Below are 22154 nucleotides of genomic sequence, written 5' to 3' on the forward strand. Positions count from 1 at the left end.
TCCGACTTTGGTTAAGGCAAATTTTAGTTTATTGAAAATTGGAAATCCAAATAATAAATGCAGGTTTATTGCTCCAAATTGCACTAACTAACTACAAAAGTTCAAAGTTAAAACTTAGTTCTTATGAGTTTTGTTGCCAAACTGGGTTGGCCCCCCAATTCGGCTTGGGAAACTTTGACTTGGAGTGGTTCTAAGATATTTGTTTTCGTTTTCCGGCTGGCGAGCACACACCCAAAATTAATTGCTATTGCCCGGCAAGTAATTGGCATTGGCAATGCAGGTGTCCATGTCCTGAGCCGAGACCGCATATCCTGGCAAATCGAGCGGCACGCACATGTCCGGTGGTCGGTGTCAAAGTGCCTGGCTAAACAAACGACAGGCCCAGCAGGCCGAGTATAGTTTAAATATCCTGATCGAGAGGGTACGCTCCCCCATTCTCAACTGTCATAACAGACCACACAAAACGTCATATTAAAGTAATTAAGTGGCATAACAACTTTGGGGCATGCATAGACGGCAGGTCCTGTGTGCTGGTAAATTGCCTTATTGACTCATTAGCCCGGTTTTGAGCGTCATTAGGCAGGGGAAATTGCGGGCTGGATGTCCATGAGGAATTTAATAAAAACATCCAAGTGGGTGGGTCCTAAATTTGCATGGTAATGGCGGGGGGACAAAACACTGCCGGTCCGAGATTGTACGCATAATCTTAACGAATGATTTAATTCTGCGGGTTTTTGCTCCAGTTTCTGGCGTTGGCAGGAGGTCCTTTTGTGATGATTATCTGGTCCTTTCGACTGGTCCTCCCTCTTTCCTGGTTATCTGTCAGGACATGGGCAAATGACCATCAAGGACCTGCCACTAAAGAAATCGTCGACCTCAGCTTAGGGCATTTGTTAGGCCAATTACTCCAATTTCGCCATGGCAATCGTTTGGTTGACTACCAATTGAAGCACTTTTATGGATATCCTCTTTGAGTGGATTCCTCGTGTTCCCGTTTCTCAATTACCTCTAGAAGTAAAAAAAAACGCTCTTCCAAGCATCCGATTTTTATTAACCATTGCATTTTTTCGGTTCCATTTTTTCCAAAGAGGTACTCCTTTTTTTCTGACATATTCTCATGATAAATGAAATTTTTACACATCAAACACAATGGTTGGCAAATACCATTTCATTTTAACATTTTATGTTCATTTCATTTTCATTTTCATTTGCCTTTGTTTTTTGGTGCTTAAAAAGTACAATCATCGCTAAAGGCAAAAAATATGAATAAAGATGGCAAATAGTCCGATATTTATTATTGTTAAAAAAAAGGGCTCATCAATATTTGATTCCTTTTCAAGGCACTTTGTTTTCATATTCCATATAAATATTTAATGCTAGCTTAATGTAGTTTTGAACTTATAAATGCCCGTTCTCAAATGAGAAACATATTTTATGGATTTAGCCATTGGCGGTAGATGACTTTTCACTTTAAATAAATAAACTTTTGACCTTTTTTGGCGTATGCAAACAGCTTTCACGTTTGTCAAAAGGAGGAAAACTCTCTGTTTTTCACTTGTTGGCGCCACCCAGTTGATTGTGCAAAGGCCACTTAACGAGTGAAACGCTGCAACGCCTCGTTGAATTTTTCACACTGCCTGGATCCGAGAGTTCCGAGGCTTTTGCTGCCATTTAGCCATTGCACAACTCGGTTGAAACAGCTCTATAAAGCCGTCAGAGAATCCCCGTAGCTCGTCGGCCGGCTTAGCATTTAAACGGCTACAACTACAAGCCCTTTCAGTCCTTAAAACTGTTTCAACAGACCATGGCCAAGTAGACTCTTAGCCTGTTTTATTTTATCGGATAGCTGGCACTCAGGAATCGCTTTATTCCATGGCTTAGGTCCCCTTGAAAATTGCTGCTTCTAATGGCTATTTATTATCGAATATTTGCGCAACTAATGCTGACCAAGAATTTGGTTTGCTTCGTTGAACACAAAGTTATGAAGGTTCAATGAAGGGATTAAGGAAGTGATCCAATGGAATTAAGGTAGCCAGGATTTCGGGATAGGTTAAGGTGGGCTTTACTGCAAAAGAAAACCGGGAATTCAAAGGGCCGCCAAGTCAACAGTTTTTAAAGCCGCAAATGGGGAGAGTAGGGAAATTCTTCCATGAATGAAATTGTATGAAGACTATAAAAAGGCCAAAAGAAGTCGCCCGGAGAGTATCAATAAAGGCCGTGTAAGCCGCCAGCCAAAGCAAACCAAGGCGAAAGGTCAATGTTAAAAGTGCGGGCCATAATAAAAAAAACAGTCACCGCAGCCACCAAAAAAAAAATAAGAAAATGCCGCAGAAATGGGGAAAACTGAAGAAAAGCTAAAGGCGCAAAGGTCAACGATGCGTGCACATAAAAAGGCAACACCATTTCGCACAAATATACATTGTAGATTGCTTGTAAATATATTTATAACTATAAAGCGGGTGGGTTGGAATTTAGGGTTTCGATCAAAAAGTACCCTTTAGAAACCTTGAGAACCAAAAAAAGCACTCCCTTTAAAACCAACAAATACTTAAAAAGCTATAATTGGTATACCTAGAATTAGAATACATGAGCTATTTAACTTAAACAATATTATATCATAATAAAAATAAAAATATCATTGTATTTTCTTCTGAAGTACAAACTACCCAACAAGTGAAAAGCCTACGTGGTATTTGTAATTTTTGAGACAGCTCGTAAAAGTCGCTGGAAAACTGTAAAGTATCCGGAAGGATATCGCGACCGCGGCTGGGAATTTGAATACAAACGCAACGCGTCACTCGTAAACTTAAAGCTATTTATTTAATTTTTTTAAAGCCCGCAATTTGCATTAAAGGCAGCAGTGGAAAACCGCCAGAAGCGTCGCCGTCGAGGGAATTCAGAGAGACAAAGAAGACATTGTTTTTCCAGGGAATCAATTACATCCTCAGTGCGCCCAAGGAACTCATCTTTCTCGTTTCCTCGTCCTATATTTTCAGCCCTGAGTTTCTATCGACTCGCACTGGCTGCAAGCGATTTTTTTGATTAGCTTCCGCCCACACAAAATTTTCTGGGTGGGGTAAAAGAAGAAAGCCATTCGAAGGGGACTAATGCATGGCAGGCGGAAAAAGGAGCAGCAGATAATAAAATAATAAAATTCTGTTTTGATTTTTGCCTTCCTCCGCCCGGATTCCCTTACTTATAAATTCCCCTATTCCTGCCGCAAACATTGTTCCAAATAAGATGACGTACACGCGACCAAAAATAGCAACAGCTTGCTAACAAAAATTAGGGGATACTATATAAGACTTGGGGTATATAAGCTAAAGATAAAAGGTTGTTAATAAAAAAAATATAATTATTATAATTAGAATTAGTTTAACTATTCTATTAAAACTATAAATTTGTTCTACTATTAAAAGGTGTTATCCCTAAATATACCTTACATTATTTAAATCACTAGGCCCTAATCCATTTCTACTTGACCTCTTTTGCTCTGCAAGTTTAAAAAATATACTTAATACTATTTTATTATTAAAATATTGAAATAGGCAATATTAAAGAAGATAACAAAACAGTTAGTTAAGGGTACTCGCCAGTCATCAGCTTAAAAGTTCAGCTTGTTTTTCCTTTTCCTGTCAGGATTTTCCGCGTGTTATGGCAACCAGTCGTTGGAATAACAAGAAGCACATCAAACAGCATACATGGCCTCAGCTCCTGGCGTCGGCGAAACCAATGCGATGCCTCTCCATGTCGAACTCCGTATAGTATTTGCCTAGGAATACGTCCCCCAGAATCCAGAGGGGACCACTGGGTGATGGCAGGTTCACGGCGATGAAGGCAGACGAACAGATCCTTCGATCCTGATAGGTGTCCCGAAAGACGTACTCATGAGCCTCGAGAAAGAATTTGCGACCACCCAGGGTGAAGGTGATTTTGGGCAGATTTGCCACACTTTCGCAGGGCACTAAAAACTGACCAAACTGCGAGGGGGTTCCCCCAATTGATTCGTTTATGAGTATGGCCTGATCGTAGGGCAAAGCCAAGAAAGAGGTGCCCGTATCGATGATCACCTCACAGCCCTGCTGGCACAACTCCAGATTTCGTATGCTGGCCGACTCCATCTTCACTTGCCAATAGGCTCGATGGCTCACCGGGACATAGGTGAAGTTTCCACTATAGTAATTAGGATTGGAGCCCCCGAAGAAGATGGCACCGCCCTCCTTTTCGCCATGCCTGCTCAGGTAGACACTGAAAATGGGTTTCGAGAGCAGTCCCTGCTCCATCATGGCATAGAAAGGTGGCTTAATCCGCTGCATGGAGATGCTACGATAGGCCAGGCCAAAGATGCCATCAAACTTTGCGGCCAGGAAGATGGGCCCCGGCATCTCAGTGGCCTCCGCAAAGATCTGATCCCGAATCTCCAAGCCAGCCACGCGAACCGTGTCCGTGGAGAGGAATCCCGAAAGACTCCCACTGCCGTAGTGGATTGCAAAGCGGTCTCCTCTGGCCTGATGACTGTTCGACCTCTTGGCATAGTAGCGATTGTGAACCTTACAGGCCACCATGGAGGACGCACAGGTGGCCGAGGGCACCCAGAGATTGGAGGAGCCCGTGTCGAAAATCACCTTGAAGCTCTGCGGTGGCGTTCCAATCGTGATGGGTCCAAAGTATTGGGCATCCAGGTAGTTGCTCAGCGGTGTCGCCTTCACCTTGGCGTCCCACTCCCCCCGGAAGTGACTCACCTCCTCGGCGTACTTCAAACGCAGTCGGTCCATCCGGATGCCCAGCTTCTCGAAACGATGACGGGCGGAGGGAAAGCGACGCAAGGGGACTCGAAACAGCTGCAGACTGCAGCTGACCGGATGTAAAAAAAGCACCGGAAGCAGGAGCATCGCCGGAAGTAGCGGACAAATCAGCCACATAATTCTATCAAAAACAGCTGAAACAAGGCAAGTGACTGTTTTTATTGAAATATCAAAGCAAAGGAAAACTGATACGATGATACAAAGTTGTGAGTGGAGTGGGTAAGGCAACTACCCTCCACTCTTGTTGTGTAATAAATTCTGTTTAAATATTTCCATCGCATATGCCGAGTTTCCGATTTCAGATATGAAATGGTTGCCTACGAGACGAGAACCATTGGTACCTCTTGAATAAATGTTTCATGTTCGAATAAAGTATACACAGACTTTGTGTTTTGGTTTTATTTTGTGTTTTGTATAAGTTCTAAGTAAATATTACCGTTCAACTTTAGAAATTACTAAATTATCTAAAGATTTTGGACCTTGGAAATATATAATCCTCAAGCGTGAGAATCGTCTCTACAAGGTCCTAGGTCCATATGACTAGAATTTAAATGAGTTAACAATATAATAATGCCATAATGCCATAAACATAAAAGTCAAATGTTTTAAAACAACAAGACTTAATGAGTTATTTCTTAACCGTTTGACATTTAAATAAATTCAATTTACCATTTCTTTCACACCAAAAACTCCATGTACCTCAATCAACGAACCAAGTATCCAGCAGCATACAAATTTCCATGAAAATGTAATTGGAAATGTGAAACGTCTGTGTGGCAGCAGTTGGAAATCGAACTTAAATCGAATATGTTTGTAAGCGAAAAGCGAGGGGGAAACCTTTTCACTGCAATGTGAAAAGCGTCGAAAGGTGTCGAGCTCAAGTCACATAGAAAAAATGCATATGAAGCCCCTGGTTCTAATTGTAGTTGTTGGCATTGTAGGGCGCTGCTCGATTGCACTTACGTTTCTACTTTCTCTACTTTTTTTGCCATTTGCATAAAGATGTGCTCAATTGCTTGGATACGAATGTCTATCAATATGTTTTTACCACTCACTGAAGGCCTTCGAGGGATGGCAGCGCAAATAAAAGTAGAGGCTTTATTCATCATGCGTCCCGTTGGGCGCCAATTAAAACGCCAGCCGTCTGGCTAATGCGACAATAACGAGGCCCTCGATGGGTGAAACGGAAGGGAATGTCAGAAATCCCAAATCCCGAAAAACCTTTTCGGGCGACCTCCGCTCGACAGCCGCCTGTCAATGACAGGGCACACCTGCGCTAATGGTCCGGGGAATACGACAATGCCCGCGGTGTCTGTATCTGCTCCTTGGCATTATTACGGGTATTTTCCCGGAAAGTCGCCTGGGGGGCTTGCCGGCACAATTAATTATTGCATTTTGCTGACTGACTCGGCAGGCCTGGCCTACGAAAAAAGGATTGTCAGGAATTTTACCACTCACCGTTTAATTGAATGCGATTTTCCCGGGGCCCCCTGGACAAATTAAATTATCGGGCAAATTCAAATTGCATTAAATGCCATTAGGCAAAAAGCATAGAGAGTTAAGCAGGCCCTTCGAATTGAATTAGGCAAACACAATTAAAGTTAAGGAAGAGGAAAACTTTGTGTTCGTGTGATTCAGGGGCTGTCAGAAAAATCAGTCAGTGGGACAGAGTTAAAGTCAAAAGTCATGTTGGTGACAGGAAATGCGGGGGACAGTCCTTGAAAAGCTGTCACCGAGTGTCAAGAGTCAAAAGAAAACTTGTGTGTGTGGCAACACTTGTTGATTTTGGCCAAAAGAAACGAAAAGTTTGTCGCTTTTTTCCTCCTTTTTTTTTGCCAACCTGTGTCCACCACAAGGCAAAAGGTAAACTCTGTCTCAAATTGGAAAGCGGAAATTGCAGGCAGCACATTTTGTATTCTTTGATGCTTATAAATTAGGTTTGGAGTCGGAAAAATACCCCCAAATATAAAAGAGGGGAAAACAGCTTCCTCCTGAAGGATAACACGAAAGAGATAGAGCTCCTCGGGTAACCAAAAAAGAGGATGCCTGGTAAAACCGAAACCCACTGCTGGCCAAAAGTTTTTGCCAAGAACTGCAGACCAAGTCGATGATTCAAGGCATGTGGTCTTGGTCTTGGTATTTTCCATTGGCCAAAAAAACCAATTATAACCTGAAACTTTTGCTCAACTTTCTATCTACTTTTTAGTCATATGATAAAAAAGGGTCTGGCTTACACTTTAAATGGCTGACTACGAGCAACCAAAAAATATTTTTCTATATGTAAATGCAGGACGCTGACTTGTTGCCGTTTTAAATTATTTATGGGCCAATTAGTGGGGTCGAAAGCAACCGAAAAACAGGGCAGACTTTCAAGTTGGGTATCCAGTTTATTGATTTGTTTTGCATTTCGCACAGACAGCCGCAAAAACTTTCCCTTTAACCCTAACCGAGTTGTGGAAATATGAATGTGGGTTTTCTGTGAACTGGAACTCGAACTCGGATCCTCTGGCATGCATTTCTACATTACCACATTTCTGCATTGCAAATGTCAATGGTGCCAGTTGGAATATGGAAATAAATTGCCAATGCCGAGAGACGCAAGATAGTTGGGGCAAATTGAAAAGTTCCCGCCAACGAAGGTGTTACATTTCATGGGGATTACGGTCTGTAAGGATAATGCTGTGCAATTTACGGACGACAGTGTGATGAATGAAAAGGCTAAGTGGAAAATGGCCCTGAGCATTGCTCTTAACTCATTAACACGTTGATTTTCACACTTTAACTTTGCGGTCGTCAGCGGGAAAAATAAGCCGTTTTAAATCCGGTTAAATTGCTTTGCCAGCGGCATTGATTGATATCCTGCGAAGCAATCAATTAAGCGAACAACGATGTCAAACACTTTGCACTCAATTTTGATTGATTTTCCGTGAGCAATAAAGTGCTGAAAATAAAAGAAAATAGTATGTATTTATGGCAGTCGAGATCGGTATTTATTATAGGTTAAAACTACACACTATTAGAACCATATACGATCGAAGTTTTGCTCTTTATAGCGACTGTTGCTGACAGGCAGTGGCTCAACTTGCCTGGCAGCTGCTGTCCCAATTCGATTTGCATAAAGAATGTTACCCAGTTGCGATGACAGGCTGTGGAAATTGTTTTTAAACCGTCAACGGCAGGAGGATTGAGCAAGTTCTCTCAGACATCCCCGTTGACAGCTTTAAGTTTCTGTTTTCCCTAGCCCAAACAAGCTACCAACCAAGTTCAAAGTTTACCCCCCCCCCCCCCCCCCCCCACCAAACAATGATGATGGACTTGTTTAAGCCGGGAAGAGCAAATATTTAATTAGCCAAGGTCCTCGGGGCTGGGCGGTAGAACCACTAAGCAGATGAGATAAGGGGGCACACATCCTGCGGCCAAATTTTTCGGCAACCACAGGCATTCGAGCGTAAGGCACGTCAGATGAAATACACTTTATGGCCAAGGACCTTGGGGGAATTCCCATCGCCGGCGCCAGCTAGGCGCTAAGTTTTGCCCCTATTCATAATACATCTACACATAATTAAGGAGATTTCCCGAAAAGGCAGAGGCTACACATAAATCACATACGACCTGAATGCTCATCTCGTTCTAAGGACCCTTTTTTAATTACAGACGAAAGTTGCGCTGCGGATGTTTTTTCTCTAAGAAATTGTATATTTCTATCTGGCTTTTTTCTAAGCTTTGTCGGTAGAGTGACCCCTTTATTCAGAACATTTTAGTACCCGAAAAAAGTTTTGTAACTCATAAGTGTTTGCTATAATTATTATCTTAAACGTATATCAGCCTTAAAGGCATCTAAAAATAATCATTACTAGCAAAGCTTATTTATGAAAAAGTACTAAAATTTTACTAATTTAAGAGAAAATACAAGAGATAATATTAAAATTAAAACTATTTTTGACATTTATAAGAACAAATCACACTAAAATTTCAAATATAACCATCACAAAAAATAATATTTTTCGGTACCTGTTTATTTCTTCTTGAATTGTAAGACTATTTTTGAATGACCCTTAAGTTCTATTTTTTTCTTCCAGTGAAAAATCAATACTGACTACCTGAAACCTCTGTTTTTCTGTTATTTACCGGTTGGTTCACTATATTTAAATACTTTTTATACGCTCGTTTGACCTTTGCCCTGATGCCAACTTAAATGCCCCACCTCTTAAGTGCTGAGGATGGCGTTAATTAAAGCAGCTGCCGAACAGGAACCCGAAACTCGAACCCTTTGAAAAAGATTTCATGTATAGTGGCCGCCTAAGCGACTTATAATTGAGTTCCGTTTGCCGCGCTGCTGAAGTTGCCATTTTATGCGCACAATTTGGTTAATTAAAATGCTACAATTGCGTTGGCATTTTTGTGGCGCCTCGTTTGACTGCCTGCCGTCGCCATTTTCCCCACTTATCTGGGTCCTTCAGGTGCTGCCAGAAAGTGTCCTCGTCGCCGGTTGGCAAGTAACGCAAAAGGATCTTCCAGGCGACGGCTGCAAACGACGCATATGTACAATGTTGACGGAAGTTCAAGAAAGTTGAGGGGGCACTGAAGTTAAGGACCTGCCACACACACATTCCATTTGATTCCATTTGCGCCTTTGCCGCACTTTAAACACCAGTTTCACCACGAGATTGTTTGTTTGGCTGGCGTTGGCAATGGCTGTTTTCTTGCACTTGATTCCCTTGAACTTTTTATTTAGTGGCACTTTGGGCATTTCAATTAGGCTAAGCGCGGAAACACGGAACCACGGCTACCACAATCGCCACTTCCGGCGGATATATAAAACCACGTAGCACCAAAAGTGAGCGAAATAAAGAAAGAAATCTCTGCATATCAAATGAAGAGAAGAACAAACGTTTCGTACATATTTCGAGCACATTAAACATTTATTTTTATTTTTATTTTATTCTTTTTTTTGCGACATGCATCTCTGCAAATGGAAAAGTAGTTGGAGTGGAATATTTACATTTGTATTCCACTCTGAGTTCTCTTTTTTTCTGTACTTTGCTATTGTCTGCTCCTAGCTTTAGTTTTTGGTGGCCCTGTAATATACAGGACATTTGGATACTTTGGATATTTTCAAAATAAAATAAAATAGGGGCTGGTATAAAAAATAAAAAAAAAACAGAAATATTAAGTAAACCATTTAAAGAAACACTTTAAATCCCTTTAAAACCCTTTTCTAATTTTAGAAATAATATTTTTCAATGGGTATCTAAAAGTCTTATACATAAAACCCACTCTCAATGCTTCTAGTTTTTATCTGTACTTGCATGGCCGCTTCTCATGCAACATTTATGAGTGTTTTGGGGCACAAAAGGCAGCAGTTTCCATGAATTTTGAGAACGCCGAGTTGTGCAGAACGTTTTCAGCTTGATATTTTCATGGCTTGTATAAACTGCTAAAGGCAGAAGCCATTTGGATGCTAAGTTTCCCCAAAGTTGACCTTTAAAGCAATTGAAGTGATGAGTTGGGAATCCTTTTTTCCCAACTTGGGCTCAATTAACTCATTAAACTTTACTCAGTTTTTCCTCGCTCAGGACCAATTAGCGAGCAATTTGGTCGTCTGTGCAAAATTTTTACCACCAACCGAATATTCTAGTAATTATAAATGTAATTTAGGAAAATTTTAAGGTGTGAGAAATGAGTGGTATTAAATGGAGCATTATAAAAGGCTTAAAGGAATATTGAGAGCAGTATTCAGAATACTTGGAAAACCGCCAGCATATTTCCTTTATTCCGTCAGCTTCATAAAATGTGAGTTTTGATGGAAAGTTTTAGCCCACGAAACTTTTTGTACGCAGATTATCGTTGAAGATTTTTGAGTTCCTTCCCGCTGTATTGTTGGCTTGCCAAACTGTTGCATACTTTTAGGGAAGTTGTGAAGAGCGGAACATGTGTTTGCTGTGTCAACTTTTGCCCAAAACTTTTTCCATATTTGTAACCATAGCAGCTACATCATCCTATATGCAAAAAAAGAATTTCCTTGGAATTTTTTTGAATACATATAAGCTCCATCATCAAAGGACCTGAAAAAAATCCACAAAACCACAATGAAAATCCCCCAAGAAGAAAAAGGACAATCAGGTACACCGAAGTAAATAGACCATTTATTTAGATGCTCAGATTTTGTGTTCATACAGAGAATTAATCCATTTGCTCATTGAGTTACATTCAACATCTACAGTTTGTGTTATGTGGTTTTGTTCTATGGGATGGGTATTGGGCTCTAAGCGGTTCACATAGACGACATCAAACAGTTTAAAACGATTGACCTAACTTAAGTAGAGTTGCTTTCTTGCTCTGCTTGGTACTTGGTTTCGTTCTTTCATCGCACTTCTCCCTAAAATATAGTACTAGCTAACTAATCGCACTCGCAGATCTCGATCTCCGACACGGAAGTGGAATTCAATGAAAGTTCAGTCTCTTAAGATGCAGTTGCTAGGGATTTTTCTACACCGAGTTCTCCTCGAGTCCTTGCTGGAATGGCAGAATGATTAGTCAGGGACTGGCCTAGTCTTAGTACCTTCCACCTCTCTCACCCTCATCAGGGGACTAATGGCCCGGGGCATTACGCTCAGAGTGCTGCCGGAACTCATGGCATTGGCCGCCAAAGTGGGCATCGTGTGCAGGGCATTGTTGGATCCCCGGTGGAGCGAAAGTGGTGCATGCTGACCCACCAGCGTGGTGGTGGTGGCCGAACTCACGCAGGACTCCCGCTTTCCGCGTCCATAGTAGCTGGTCAAGGGTCTGCAACGGGGGTGGGGTCAGGAGGTGCCATCACTTCTAACCCAGTATTATCACATAACTTACCGCATGCTCTCAGCCCGAGGGGAACCACCGCCTTTTGTGAAACTTTTCGTCGTGTAACTATAAAGGTAAAGAAAGATTGCAGAGAGAAAAATGTTCATAATTACTAAATTATACAATCTATATATTTATCCCGAACATTAAAAAAGCCTTTTAATGCCTGCTTACAAATGTTTCCAACTTTAGAATTCGTCTTCACACTTGTTCGAGAAAAAACGTTCTTGAAATCAAGAAGATTCTACTCTTAAGTTTGTATTGTAAATATTTTTGTTGATATGAAAGAAGTCTTGCAAGTCCAAAAACGCATTTGAGATCATTTTTTCTTTATGATTTTAAAGAAACCAATAATACATCTATCCCTCTTCTTATCCCTTAGAGTGCAAGCTTCTATTGTAAGCCCTTTTCCAGACTTGAAGTCATCTTCTCTCTTCTTAACCCTTAGAGTGCAAGCTCTATTTTAAGCTTTTTTCCGGATTTGAAGTCATCTTTTCATTTCCAGTGAACTGTAGAAAAACTCAAAAGTTAAGACTACTTACCGTCGGTTCTGGTTCAGCTGGATGGTGCGCGTGTCCCGCCACGTGGAAATATGGTGTCTTAGAGCATTACGCACCTCCGAGTTAAGGAAACAGTAGAACAGCGACACCGAGAAGCCCTGTGACACACACACGTTCCTTTAGAAAACGACAAACGTCGACTTTGGAAGACAAAACCCACCTGAGTGCTGAGTAAAACCGCCCGTAGAACAGCAAACATGTGACCCATTAAGCCGGACTCCGACGGACCTGCCAGAACCACTAGGTAGGTGATTCCAAAAAGGGGGATGAGCACCAGCAGGGCCTTGGCTGCCTTCCGATACTGACGAGTCTCCACTGTATTGGCCGAGCGCAGCTTTGTGATGAGAACCTGAAAGAGAAGCAATCCGATTATCTGGCTCACTATTTTTGACCATACACACAGAAAAATATGTAGGAAAATATATATTTAATCTATATAAAATATTATAAAATCTCATAACATCTTTCTTTAATTTTAGCCCGAAAGCAAATAAAAACGTGTACTTGCCACCTTCTGGAAAGTTAAATTTATCGGTAACTAAATTTGTTCTGTGTAAATTCCATACGCACCCACATGATGCGCAGCAGGAAGGTGAGATTGATGATTAGCACCGCACAAACAGGTCCCTGGTAAATCCAATCCACATGGGTCTCCTGCATCCAGGGGCAGTTGATTTCGTACTGTCAAAAAGGGGAAACAGATGGAAGAGAAGTCTCAATGGGCTGCTTTATAGTAATCCAAAATCCCAAGGCCTTACCTTTTCGGGGGTGCTGTAGGTGACCGTCAGACTCTTGGCCACCGCCCAGGTGACTACAAACAAGGCCGGACCACCTGCCATCATGGGGGTAGACTTAATTGGCTGGCACACACAGCTTGGCCTCCAGACAACACTTACCCCAGCCTATGGAGGCGTAGATATTGAATCGCAGATTGTCCCCCGAGAAGGTCTTGACCACCAGCATATAAAGATACAATCCCTCGACCAGCATCCAAAAGAAATTCGTCAAGGTGAAGAAGTGGAAGAGGGTGATCAATGCAATGCAGCTGCCCACACCACTGCGGATGGATATCTGGATATAAGGAGGTAATCCCCGATAAATTACAATCATTTGTAGCCTGTCTTGGCCCTTTCATACTTCATGCTCAAGTATGATTTAATAAGACTGCAATTGCAATTATCTCGCTGACATAATGCTCACCTGGACGGATAGCAGGAGTATCCAGAACAAAGCCGACATGATGTACGTGAAGAACAGGTTGGCGTGAATGGTGTTGCGCAGGCAACGCAGCTCCCTGCGGCACAAAAGGGCGAAAGACAAAGGGCGGGGCAGTCGGGGGTTAAGCGAAAATAGATGCCATGGATGGGGTCACCAGGGGGTCGACTCACTTGAAGTAGGCGAAAACAATCAGCGCCAGCGAGAGCGATACCAGACTGAGGGTATATCCAATGTAGTAGATAATGGTGGGCAGCTCCACGATGACCTCGAACTCTGGCACGGATTCGGGGGCGGGGAGATGGGCGCAGGCATCGTAGTTTGTGTACTTCTCCCAGGTCCCATTGGCATGGCAGAACCTCGTTGCATTCTCTGGGTAAAGTCAAAAGGGCACGCAAAAAATATGTAAGCAATTTTAAAATAAACTGGGTGAAGTGTACTTAGAGCAGCGGTCGACAGCCTCCCATTAAGCTGGCAAAGGGAATAGCTCTGTACAAGCTCTGCCGCAACACGTAAAGTGTACCACAGAGGTCGGCGCACCCACACTTCGAAGAACTGCACTACACACCCAAATAAAAAGCAATATGTCATTGTATTGTGTGCTAACCGCTGCCTTTAAAGCCCTATTTTTTAAATTATCCATATGGTATGATTAAAATGTTTAATCATATAGTAGTACTTTCAATATTTAACATCATAACCTTTAATTTAAAAATATACAAATAATTAAGTTAATCCGACATGCTGCTATGACTTTGATTAATAATAACCTTTTTAATTATAAAACTCTTGAGTTCTATTATTCAATTTCATGGTGTATAAGTGCAATAGGTCAAAGGGGAATATCCCAGGGTGGTTGATTTCCTTGCACTTACTGCTGCTATCGTAGTGAATCCCCTGCAACTCATCCATGCACTGGAGGACAGCCAAGGTTCCGCGGGCCGTCCTCGGCCAGCACAGGATCGAGTCGAACTGGGTGAGGCAGTGGTCACTGGTGTTGCCATAGGTCGAGGCCTCGATGTGCTCCTGTACCAGGCACTGCAGCTCCACGCTCTCCCCGATGCCGTCCAGGTTGTGCAGCTCCAGGAGCGGGTCACTCCCGCTGGCATTCCCCGAATCGATGTGGTCGTGGTCACTCATTCTACAACATCCTGGCACTCAGCACTTCTGGTTCTAAGAAACGTCAAGAAGTCGAAGAGGTGGCATTAACACGAAATAAAAGTATAACTAATGTTCTAAATACATTTAGAATTCACGAAAAATATGTGTTTGAAAAACTTAACTTATGATATATTCCATTGATGATAAAGAAAGTAAGTAAAACATTTTCTTTTTAATTTTAAATATAAGTTTCAACTATTAATTGATTATACATTTTTTTTTAACATAGATTTTTAAATGCTGGTTTGTTTGATATGAACTCTGGGCTTTTATATCAAATACATATTTGTATTAACCCTTATTTTAATCCAAAGATGGATTTCTAGTTAGTAGTACATTTAATGTAAGGATGTTTCAGGCATTAGATGATTGGATTGAAATGTGGGTACGATATGATTTTCTGACCATTTCCCTTCGTATTTACAATGCTCATACCACTCCCTTGCAGAATTCCTTCAATCAGAAAGTTATAATTCCCACAATTGTTAGGGGATTCCCCAACGGTCGGCTGGAACCAAGCAGCCGGGCAAAGTTCAATTGGCAACCCTTCTGCCCGCAGCCTATGGCTTTTAGCCTTTGTGTGGGTGTGTTAATTGCATTGGCCCTGTTTCACCGACTCCGAGCCACGCCCGCATCGTGACTGCCTTAAAGACCATAAATTCTGCGGGATATACGCTTTAAGACTGAGACCATTTCCAGGGAAAACAGGCTAGATAAGTAAATGCACAGGCCCAGCGCCATAAAAATTCATTAGTTTTGCCATCAAAGGCGGACAGAAGCATCAGCAAATCATGGAGATACCAGGCTATTTTTGGGTACTACTGATATGGGAGCCATAAAAAGTCAGTCGAAGGGCCCGAGTCAAGGTTGATGGTGATAGAAATTAGAAACGCTAACTTCCTGCCAAGGGTTGTTGGCTGTTGCCCCAGTGTTTTGGTTTGTTTTGCCTGAGAGACGAGATCCCGCATAAATGTTCTGATAATAAATGGCATAAATGATGCATCGTTACATTAATGCACGACATAAAACTGGGCGGAAAATAAGACACTCACATACGATATATTAAATATGTAGATGGGACACAGTGACCTATAAAAGTTTTCGGTTTGCTCTAAAATCAAAAGCGGAAGCGGTTACCATTTTCCACTTGGCCCACTTAGAACCCACATTATCCCCAAGGGAAAGGGAAAATGAGAGCAACCTACGCTGGAATTTAAATCCATTTCAACTGGAAATGATTATCTTTTAAGTGCTACCCAACCCGAGCCAATTACTTTCTGTGGAATTTCCGATTTACTCGGACGGCACATTCCCCAGGCGATTTTCTAATTGGCACAAGAATTTCCAGCCACAACCCATGAAATATTAAACCCGCAGGCAAATTGAAAATTCCGCCCAAGGACTTCTGGCTCCCACTGTGTCTGCCCTGGCATTTTCCTGTTCCCATTGTTGCTCCTTTTTTGTTTTTCTCGTAAATTAACGCAATGCATGTACATAAAACAAAAGGCTGGCTGATTATTACTGCACGGCCACATGCCTGCACGTCTTTGCCGGAGTTTGCCAAGGTCCTGGATCCTGGTTTTCTGGATCCTGGGCCCCCCTGGTTCATTAGCCGCTCGGTTACTTATAACACATACGCCCCGTTGCCTCTGCCTCTTGTTTTCCAGCTTCGCATGCTTTCAGCACAGATGAGTTAAGACAGCAATATGTACAAGCCGCAATTTTAAGTTGAAAATATTTTGAGAAGGGGAAAAAAAAGGCAGAAGACCGCCTCTAATTACCTCATAAATAACGTCGGGCCAAATTAGCATGCCTAAATTATGGCCATAACTGCTAACTAATTGCATATTTGATTTCAATTCCTTTTGCAGTGGGGCTCCAGGAACACTTGGAAAAACCCATTTCAAATCAGCCAGTGAATGCAAATTTATTCGGACAGCTCGCATGGACAAATCACATTTATGTGGAGACAATTTGACGAATGTCCGACCGGAGGAAAAATGGGGGAAAACAAATTCCGGCTGGTCGTTGATTCGACGGCATAAAAAGGACATTACCACAAATATCCGAAATGTCTCGAGAAGGAGGTGGACAAATCGCACATCGTTCCATTTCTACTGCTCCTCTGCCTCTTTCCACATGCTATTATAGAAGATTGTATCTAATCTCGTACGATTGCACACAATGGATTTGCCAAAGGCGACACAACAAAAAATAGGGGATTGCTGGGGGGATTGCTTGTGGGTTCTTTACTTTACTTTCCACTTTTTTTTCCATTTTTTTTTCCCACCCATGTGAGAGATTCTGCAATTTCCGGCTGCTATAATGCTTATAAATGTTTGCTCGCAATTGCCGGGGATTTCTTTAGGGGATTGAAAATATAATAACAGTGCGAATAGTGGCAAGCGTTCGCATTTTCCACTTATCCAACCAAATATGCAGACAAAAAATGAAATTCCCGGTTTTTCAAGCCATTTTGCTGCTTTTTCAGTGTTTTTTTCACCTTTCATTGCATGGGACAGTGGGGTAAAGTGAGCTATTTTCGGATCTCATTAATGTAGCTCATTAAATTATATATATGCATAAGCTGCCAGAGCAGCAGTGGCAAAAAAAAGTGAAGCATTTAAAATTTATAAACGTGCCACACACAAGAGACCAGCATCACTGGCACATTACGTATACGCCGCATGGACAAAGGCGGCTTGGAAAACCATCAGGAGCATCATGCAGGCATAAGCGTATAGAAAGTTTGTAATTAAATTGCTCATTTGGGCGTGGAAACAATGTATTCGATCGGGAATACAGAACGGAGTTTATACTGAGGAAATATATTATATTCGGCATACAGGCCAGAGGGAAATATATGGCTAATTTTATTCATCCTCCTTGGGCGGTTAAATTTTATTGTTTGGAATTTTCCGAACCATCCTCAGAGGGCGATAAGGAAAAGCCAGTCTAGACAAGCCAACATCATAATTTGCAGGCACGCACTGCCATTTCCATTTCCGCTTGAGCCAGATCTGCTGGCCACTTGGAAAGCTTAAGTCAGCACATATTCTTTGGTAAGGAAGATGGACTGAGGGGATGGGGATGCGGATGGGGCAGGATACTCCAGCGATTGCCAACAAGTGTTGCGTTTTATTGTCTGGCCTTTAACGGCTCTCCATTGTGTGCGGCACGTGCAGGCGCCTGCAGTTCGAGCTACGTGAGGGATCTCCACTCCTCCGGATAGTCCCGGCATAAACCCATAAAAACCTGCCACAAAAGCAGCGAACCTGGCCACCAAATCTGTTATTTATTGGTACAATAAAAATTTTGGTTTAATGCATTACAAGTTGCCGAAAGGTTAGGGTGATTTACTTAGATTTACTCAGCAGGCAGCGGAAGTTCATGTTCGCAGGGCAACAAGTCGTCCTTCCTGGTTAACAGTTAGTTTATTAGAGTGATGGGGTGGGAGGATGGGGGATTGGATTGCTGATTCCTGGCTGGAATTTTTCGAATCGATACTGCAAACAGGCAAAACAATGCCTCTACTGGCCCCTAAAAACCCTCAAACCCACCTTCTGCGCACTTTCAGTAGCAGAATTTTCGCTTTTGTAAGCGATTGCATTGTTTGCAGCAGGTGAGCGTGTGTGCATGCTCTGGATTTTAATTAACCACAATTTGTTTTCCTTTCCCAACCAAACCGCCCTGAAATTGCCTACCTTCTTCTCGAACTAAGCTCGTATCCGCCGAATGGTATTGAAATCGCCACTCCCTCGATTTTTCCCTGGGTATCCTTGGGATTTCTTGTGTTTAACACTCGGGACTTTTCAACTGACCACTGAAACCGCAGGAGGCGAATCCTTTGTCCTTTGCGCCCCCTTACTTGACCCGGCTTAAATGCGTTTAACGCCTTCTAAGCTACGAAATGATTATGTTTAAGCTGTTTTTGCTAGTTGCCTTGGTTATTGACACACAACCCGCACACACTGGGCCAAAACTTTATTGTGTTCGCATTTATATGCAGGATTATTTGTTATAGCGACACTTGACCCGCACACACAATACACTAAGGGCCAATGCCTTTGGAAAGTTATTCGTTAGAAATCTGTTATTCATTTATTTTCCTTGCCAATTAAAATTTTCATTTTTCTTTTTGCACATTATTTCAAAAATTAGTTTCCACTTTAACGGTTTTGAATAGGTTTCCACTAAATTTAAAATTCCGAAACGAACCGCACTCGTTCGCATCCCGCTGATAACTGAAGGGAAACCCGAAGGATGTGTCTTAACAAGCCTCGCCTTCTTACCAAAAGGCGCCAATTTTGGGATCCACAAGGGGAAAGCTCGCAAAGCTGCATTCCACAAACTGTTGCCAAAGCTTTTCGCCGGGCAACAGGTGGAACCCGAAAAGGTGGGTTTGGGGATGGGGACCTCAAACAGAAACCTACTCGATTGCATTTCTAATGCCTAAAAATCTGCCTATTTGATTTATGCAAATATGTGCTGCGACCCCATTTTGTTTGCCCAGCATTTCGCTGTCTGTTTATTTAGGACATGCGGAAAAGGATACTCCGAATTCGGTAGATGTTTATCAGAATACAAGTATTGGAAGGTTGAACACCATACAGGTGTCCTTTGAAGTCGCAGACTGACTTAATTGTGAGTTCTGAAATGCGTACGAGACACCTCTCACGTGGCCTAATCAAATTAAACTCAAGTGCCAGACCCACGGGACTGACAGTTATTGAAATATCAATATGGCAAGTAAGGCCCTCTGGCAAATGGTTTCCCGAAAATGTCTGAAATTAAATTGTAGAGAAAACAAAGGCAACATTTTTATTTACAAGCATTTTTTTCAGTCTGCTAAATTTTATATTACAATGATAAACATTTAGACGGATGTTCCGCCTGCTGTGTGGGGTCATGGAATGCGTGTGACACATGAGGGTTGCTGGGTTGCTGGGTTACTGGGTGGGGGGGGATTTCAGTTAAACATAAAGTCTAGGGGATGGCGACATCCTTATCCAAACTGTTTGATTTTCAAACAAATGCTAATGTCAACTGCCACTCAGAAGCATTTAAATTCCAATTTAAAAATGCTTTCTCTCCATGCCAAAAGCAAAGACATGTTCGTTGTCCTGTATTGTGCTCTTCTGCCTCCCTCTTTCTCCGTTTCTCTGTTTCTCCGCTTCTCTGTGTATCTCTTCTGCCCCGATTCTCCAGTTCTCAGCATTAAAGCGTTCCTGTCCCATGCATATTTAATGTCACACGCATTTCCAGTGATTTTTTTTCCCAGAGTATCTCTTCTCTTGAATGTCGCCCACATTTTTCAACTCAAAGTTTTTAATTCATTTCAGGATAGCCTGGGGAAACCATTGAACGTATCAGCTTTGTTGCAACCATTGTTTCGAAACTGCATAGAACATTTTTATTATTAACAAGATACACTTGGGGAAATTGGAAAACTAAAATCAATCAGAGTGCAAAACTTCGATAAGCTAGTTTTAATTCATTGGGGATTATGAAGGTGCCTTCTATTGTTCTCTCGCAGCATTTAAGCCCACCTTAAGCACAAAAGAACTCTGACGAAATCGTTTTATGCCCAAAAAGCCATCAGCTTAGTGGCTAGGAACATAAGGAGCAAATCACTGAGCAGAAGACACAACATGCCCACAAAAGAGAAGCACGCACACACTTACACTGAAAGAATAGGAATCAAAATCGTTTAGTTTTAAATTATAATACGTCTTAGGAGCTATTACAGAAAGATTACATAAAGAAAATGGTTATGTTAAGTAAAATCCATTTATTATGGAAAGAGTAAAACTTATAAGATTTTTTATTAAAACTAATCCGTTCTTTTGGTTTAAATGTCCGATTAATTTCACCCATTTATAAGAAACAATTAAGTTTGTAATATCCCCTTAAAGTAAACAAACTTTATGATTTACAAGGTCATCTTAGAACATTTTTAATAAATGTTCTTAGTTTCATAAAATAGTTCTATACCAGAACTTGGATCCATACAGTTATTGTTCAAATCTTAGTAGACCGCTCCCGAAGTTCTCGTTTGGCGACCTCAAGATTGTTGATCCTCTTGGTGATTTTGGTAATCTCGTCCTCGATGTCCTGGTTGTCCGGATGTTTTTCCTGAGCCCGCTGGTAGGATATGCGGGCACGATCGTAGTCCCCCAAAGTAGTCAAGGCACGACCCTCCTGGTAGAGTGCCCTCCAGGATGGCTGGTTTCCGGTTATAAGCCGCAATTCCTTCATCGTGGTGCAGGCGCACTTTGGCCTGTTCAAATTGTTATAGCAGATCATCAGGCCTTGGAAGAGGTTAATCAAAAGATCGGTTTGCTGTCGTTCTTCCTCGGAATCGTTCATACGGCAGGTCTTCAAGAAGTCAATTGCCTTCTGAAAAGAGGTCACCGCATTGCGATAACGGCACCGCCTCACCCAAATCTTGCCTTCCTGGTAAAAGTCCTTTGCCTTGGGATAAACCACGGAGAACTTGTCGCGCTCTTCCTCGGGGATTTGGGGTTCTTCGATCGGCGAGTAGTCGATAATCTCCACCTGGAACAGTCCATCCGCCTTGGGTTTAATCAGAGGCGGAGATCCCTGTTCCCCGAAGAGCAGCTCAAAGGATATAATAAAGTCGGCTTTCTCGTAGGGCCGCATGGTGCAAACAGCAGTCTCCAGTCCTTGGAGCACCATGTCGCCACCGGTCTCAAATTCGAGCAGTTTCGAGGACTTAAAGGCGGTCCTCTTGCCTTCCCAATAGGCCCTGTACCTTATCGAAACCCGAGCCTTAGGCGGCACGGGATCCCGTTCTTTATGTCCTTCGCGAGTGATATGCTTGTAGATATGCTCATCGATGCGATTCATTTGAGTTCGTAGCTTTTCGAGGGACTCCGTCCAAGGGGAAGAGACTTCTTCATATCTCACATCTGACATATCCCCATAATATTGTTGCTCTGTCATGTCCCACATTCTTAAGACTTTTCGAGAATATTCAGATAAAAATGTTGCCTTGATCTTTTAGTACCTATAACAAAGGTAAGATTCCTTAAACAGCTGGGATATACAAATATTGATTTCTCCAAAAATGCAACTTATTTAAGAGACGCACAAATAACAGAAGACTAGATTATATTATTTGGTAGTGTTACATAACAGGTTTAACAGTTGTTAAGTGTTGTTTTAGAAAATTTGATGTTACCCTACTAAAAAAAAAAATGTTAACTAGATATTTCCTAAACTGTTAAATTACCGAAACGTTGAAAGCATAAAATGTTAGGATTAAAATGTTAAAATGTTAAAACATGTTAGAATTTTTTTATTATTAGTTAATTTTTAAAAATTATTATCGCGGTAATAAGAACTTACAATTTACTTCCTAATTTGATATTTAACTAAAGAATGCTTACTTATTATATTAAAATGTCAACTCTCAATAGCAACTCTCATGGGTTTTTATGAAATAAGGTGACAACTCTGTTTTTAGCAATCAAAGAGCCTCGAAGTTTTAGAATTGCTGTTATTTATGAAAATGTAGCAGCCTTTAAGGTGCTGACCAAAATACAACAAT

The 22154-nt window shown here is 41.8% G+C and overlaps 3 protein-coding genes across 3 annotated transcripts; all 3 read right to left on the reverse strand.

Annotated features, from left to right (window-relative positions):
- Positions 1-3509: 3509 nt before the first annotated feature.
- LOC108008840 (lysosomal aspartic protease) lies at positions 3510-5068 on the reverse strand. The gene has a single exon (XM_017072745.3). It carries the CDS (start codon positions 4920-4922, stop codon positions 3708-3710), a length of 1215 nt encoding a protein of 404 aa, XP_016928234.3. The 5' UTR covers positions 4923-5068; the 3' UTR covers positions 3510-3707.
- Positions 5069-10929: 5861 nt separating this feature from the next.
- Positions 10930-18813, reverse strand: Dh44-R1 (Diuretic hormone 44 receptor 1). Its single transcript, XM_017072393.4, has 12 exons — positions 18286-18813; positions 14296-14593; positions 13594-13792; positions 13406-13499; positions 13102-13276; positions 12964-13037; positions 12776-12886; positions 12366-12554; positions 12188-12303; positions 11655-11711; positions 11384-11591; positions 10930-11321 (listed from the first exon to the last, which is right to left on the reverse strand). Exons 2-12 carry the CDS (start codon positions 14558-14560, stop codon positions 11295-11297), a joined length of 1515 nt encoding a protein of 504 aa, XP_016927882.3. The 5' UTR covers positions 14561-14593; positions 18286-18813; the 3' UTR covers positions 10930-11294.
- A 1693-nt stretch (positions 18814-20506) lies between these two features.
- Positions 20507-21747, reverse strand: LOC108008876 (inactive peptidyl-prolyl cis-trans isomerase shutdown). The gene has a single exon (XM_017072781.4). The coding sequence runs from the start codon at positions 21554-21556 to the stop codon at positions 20603-20605; it is 954 nt and encodes a 317-aa protein (XP_016928270.3). The 5' UTR covers positions 21557-21747; the 3' UTR covers positions 20507-20602.
- Between the last annotated feature and the right edge of the window lie 407 nt (positions 21748-22154).

This window comes from Drosophila suzukii, chromosome 2R (genome assembly GCF_043229965.1).
Source record: "Drosophila suzukii chromosome 2R, CBGP_Dsuzu_IsoJpt1.0, whole genome shotgun sequence".
Classification (NCBI taxonomy): Eukaryota; Metazoa; Arthropoda; class Insecta; order Diptera; family Drosophilidae; genus Drosophila; species Drosophila suzukii.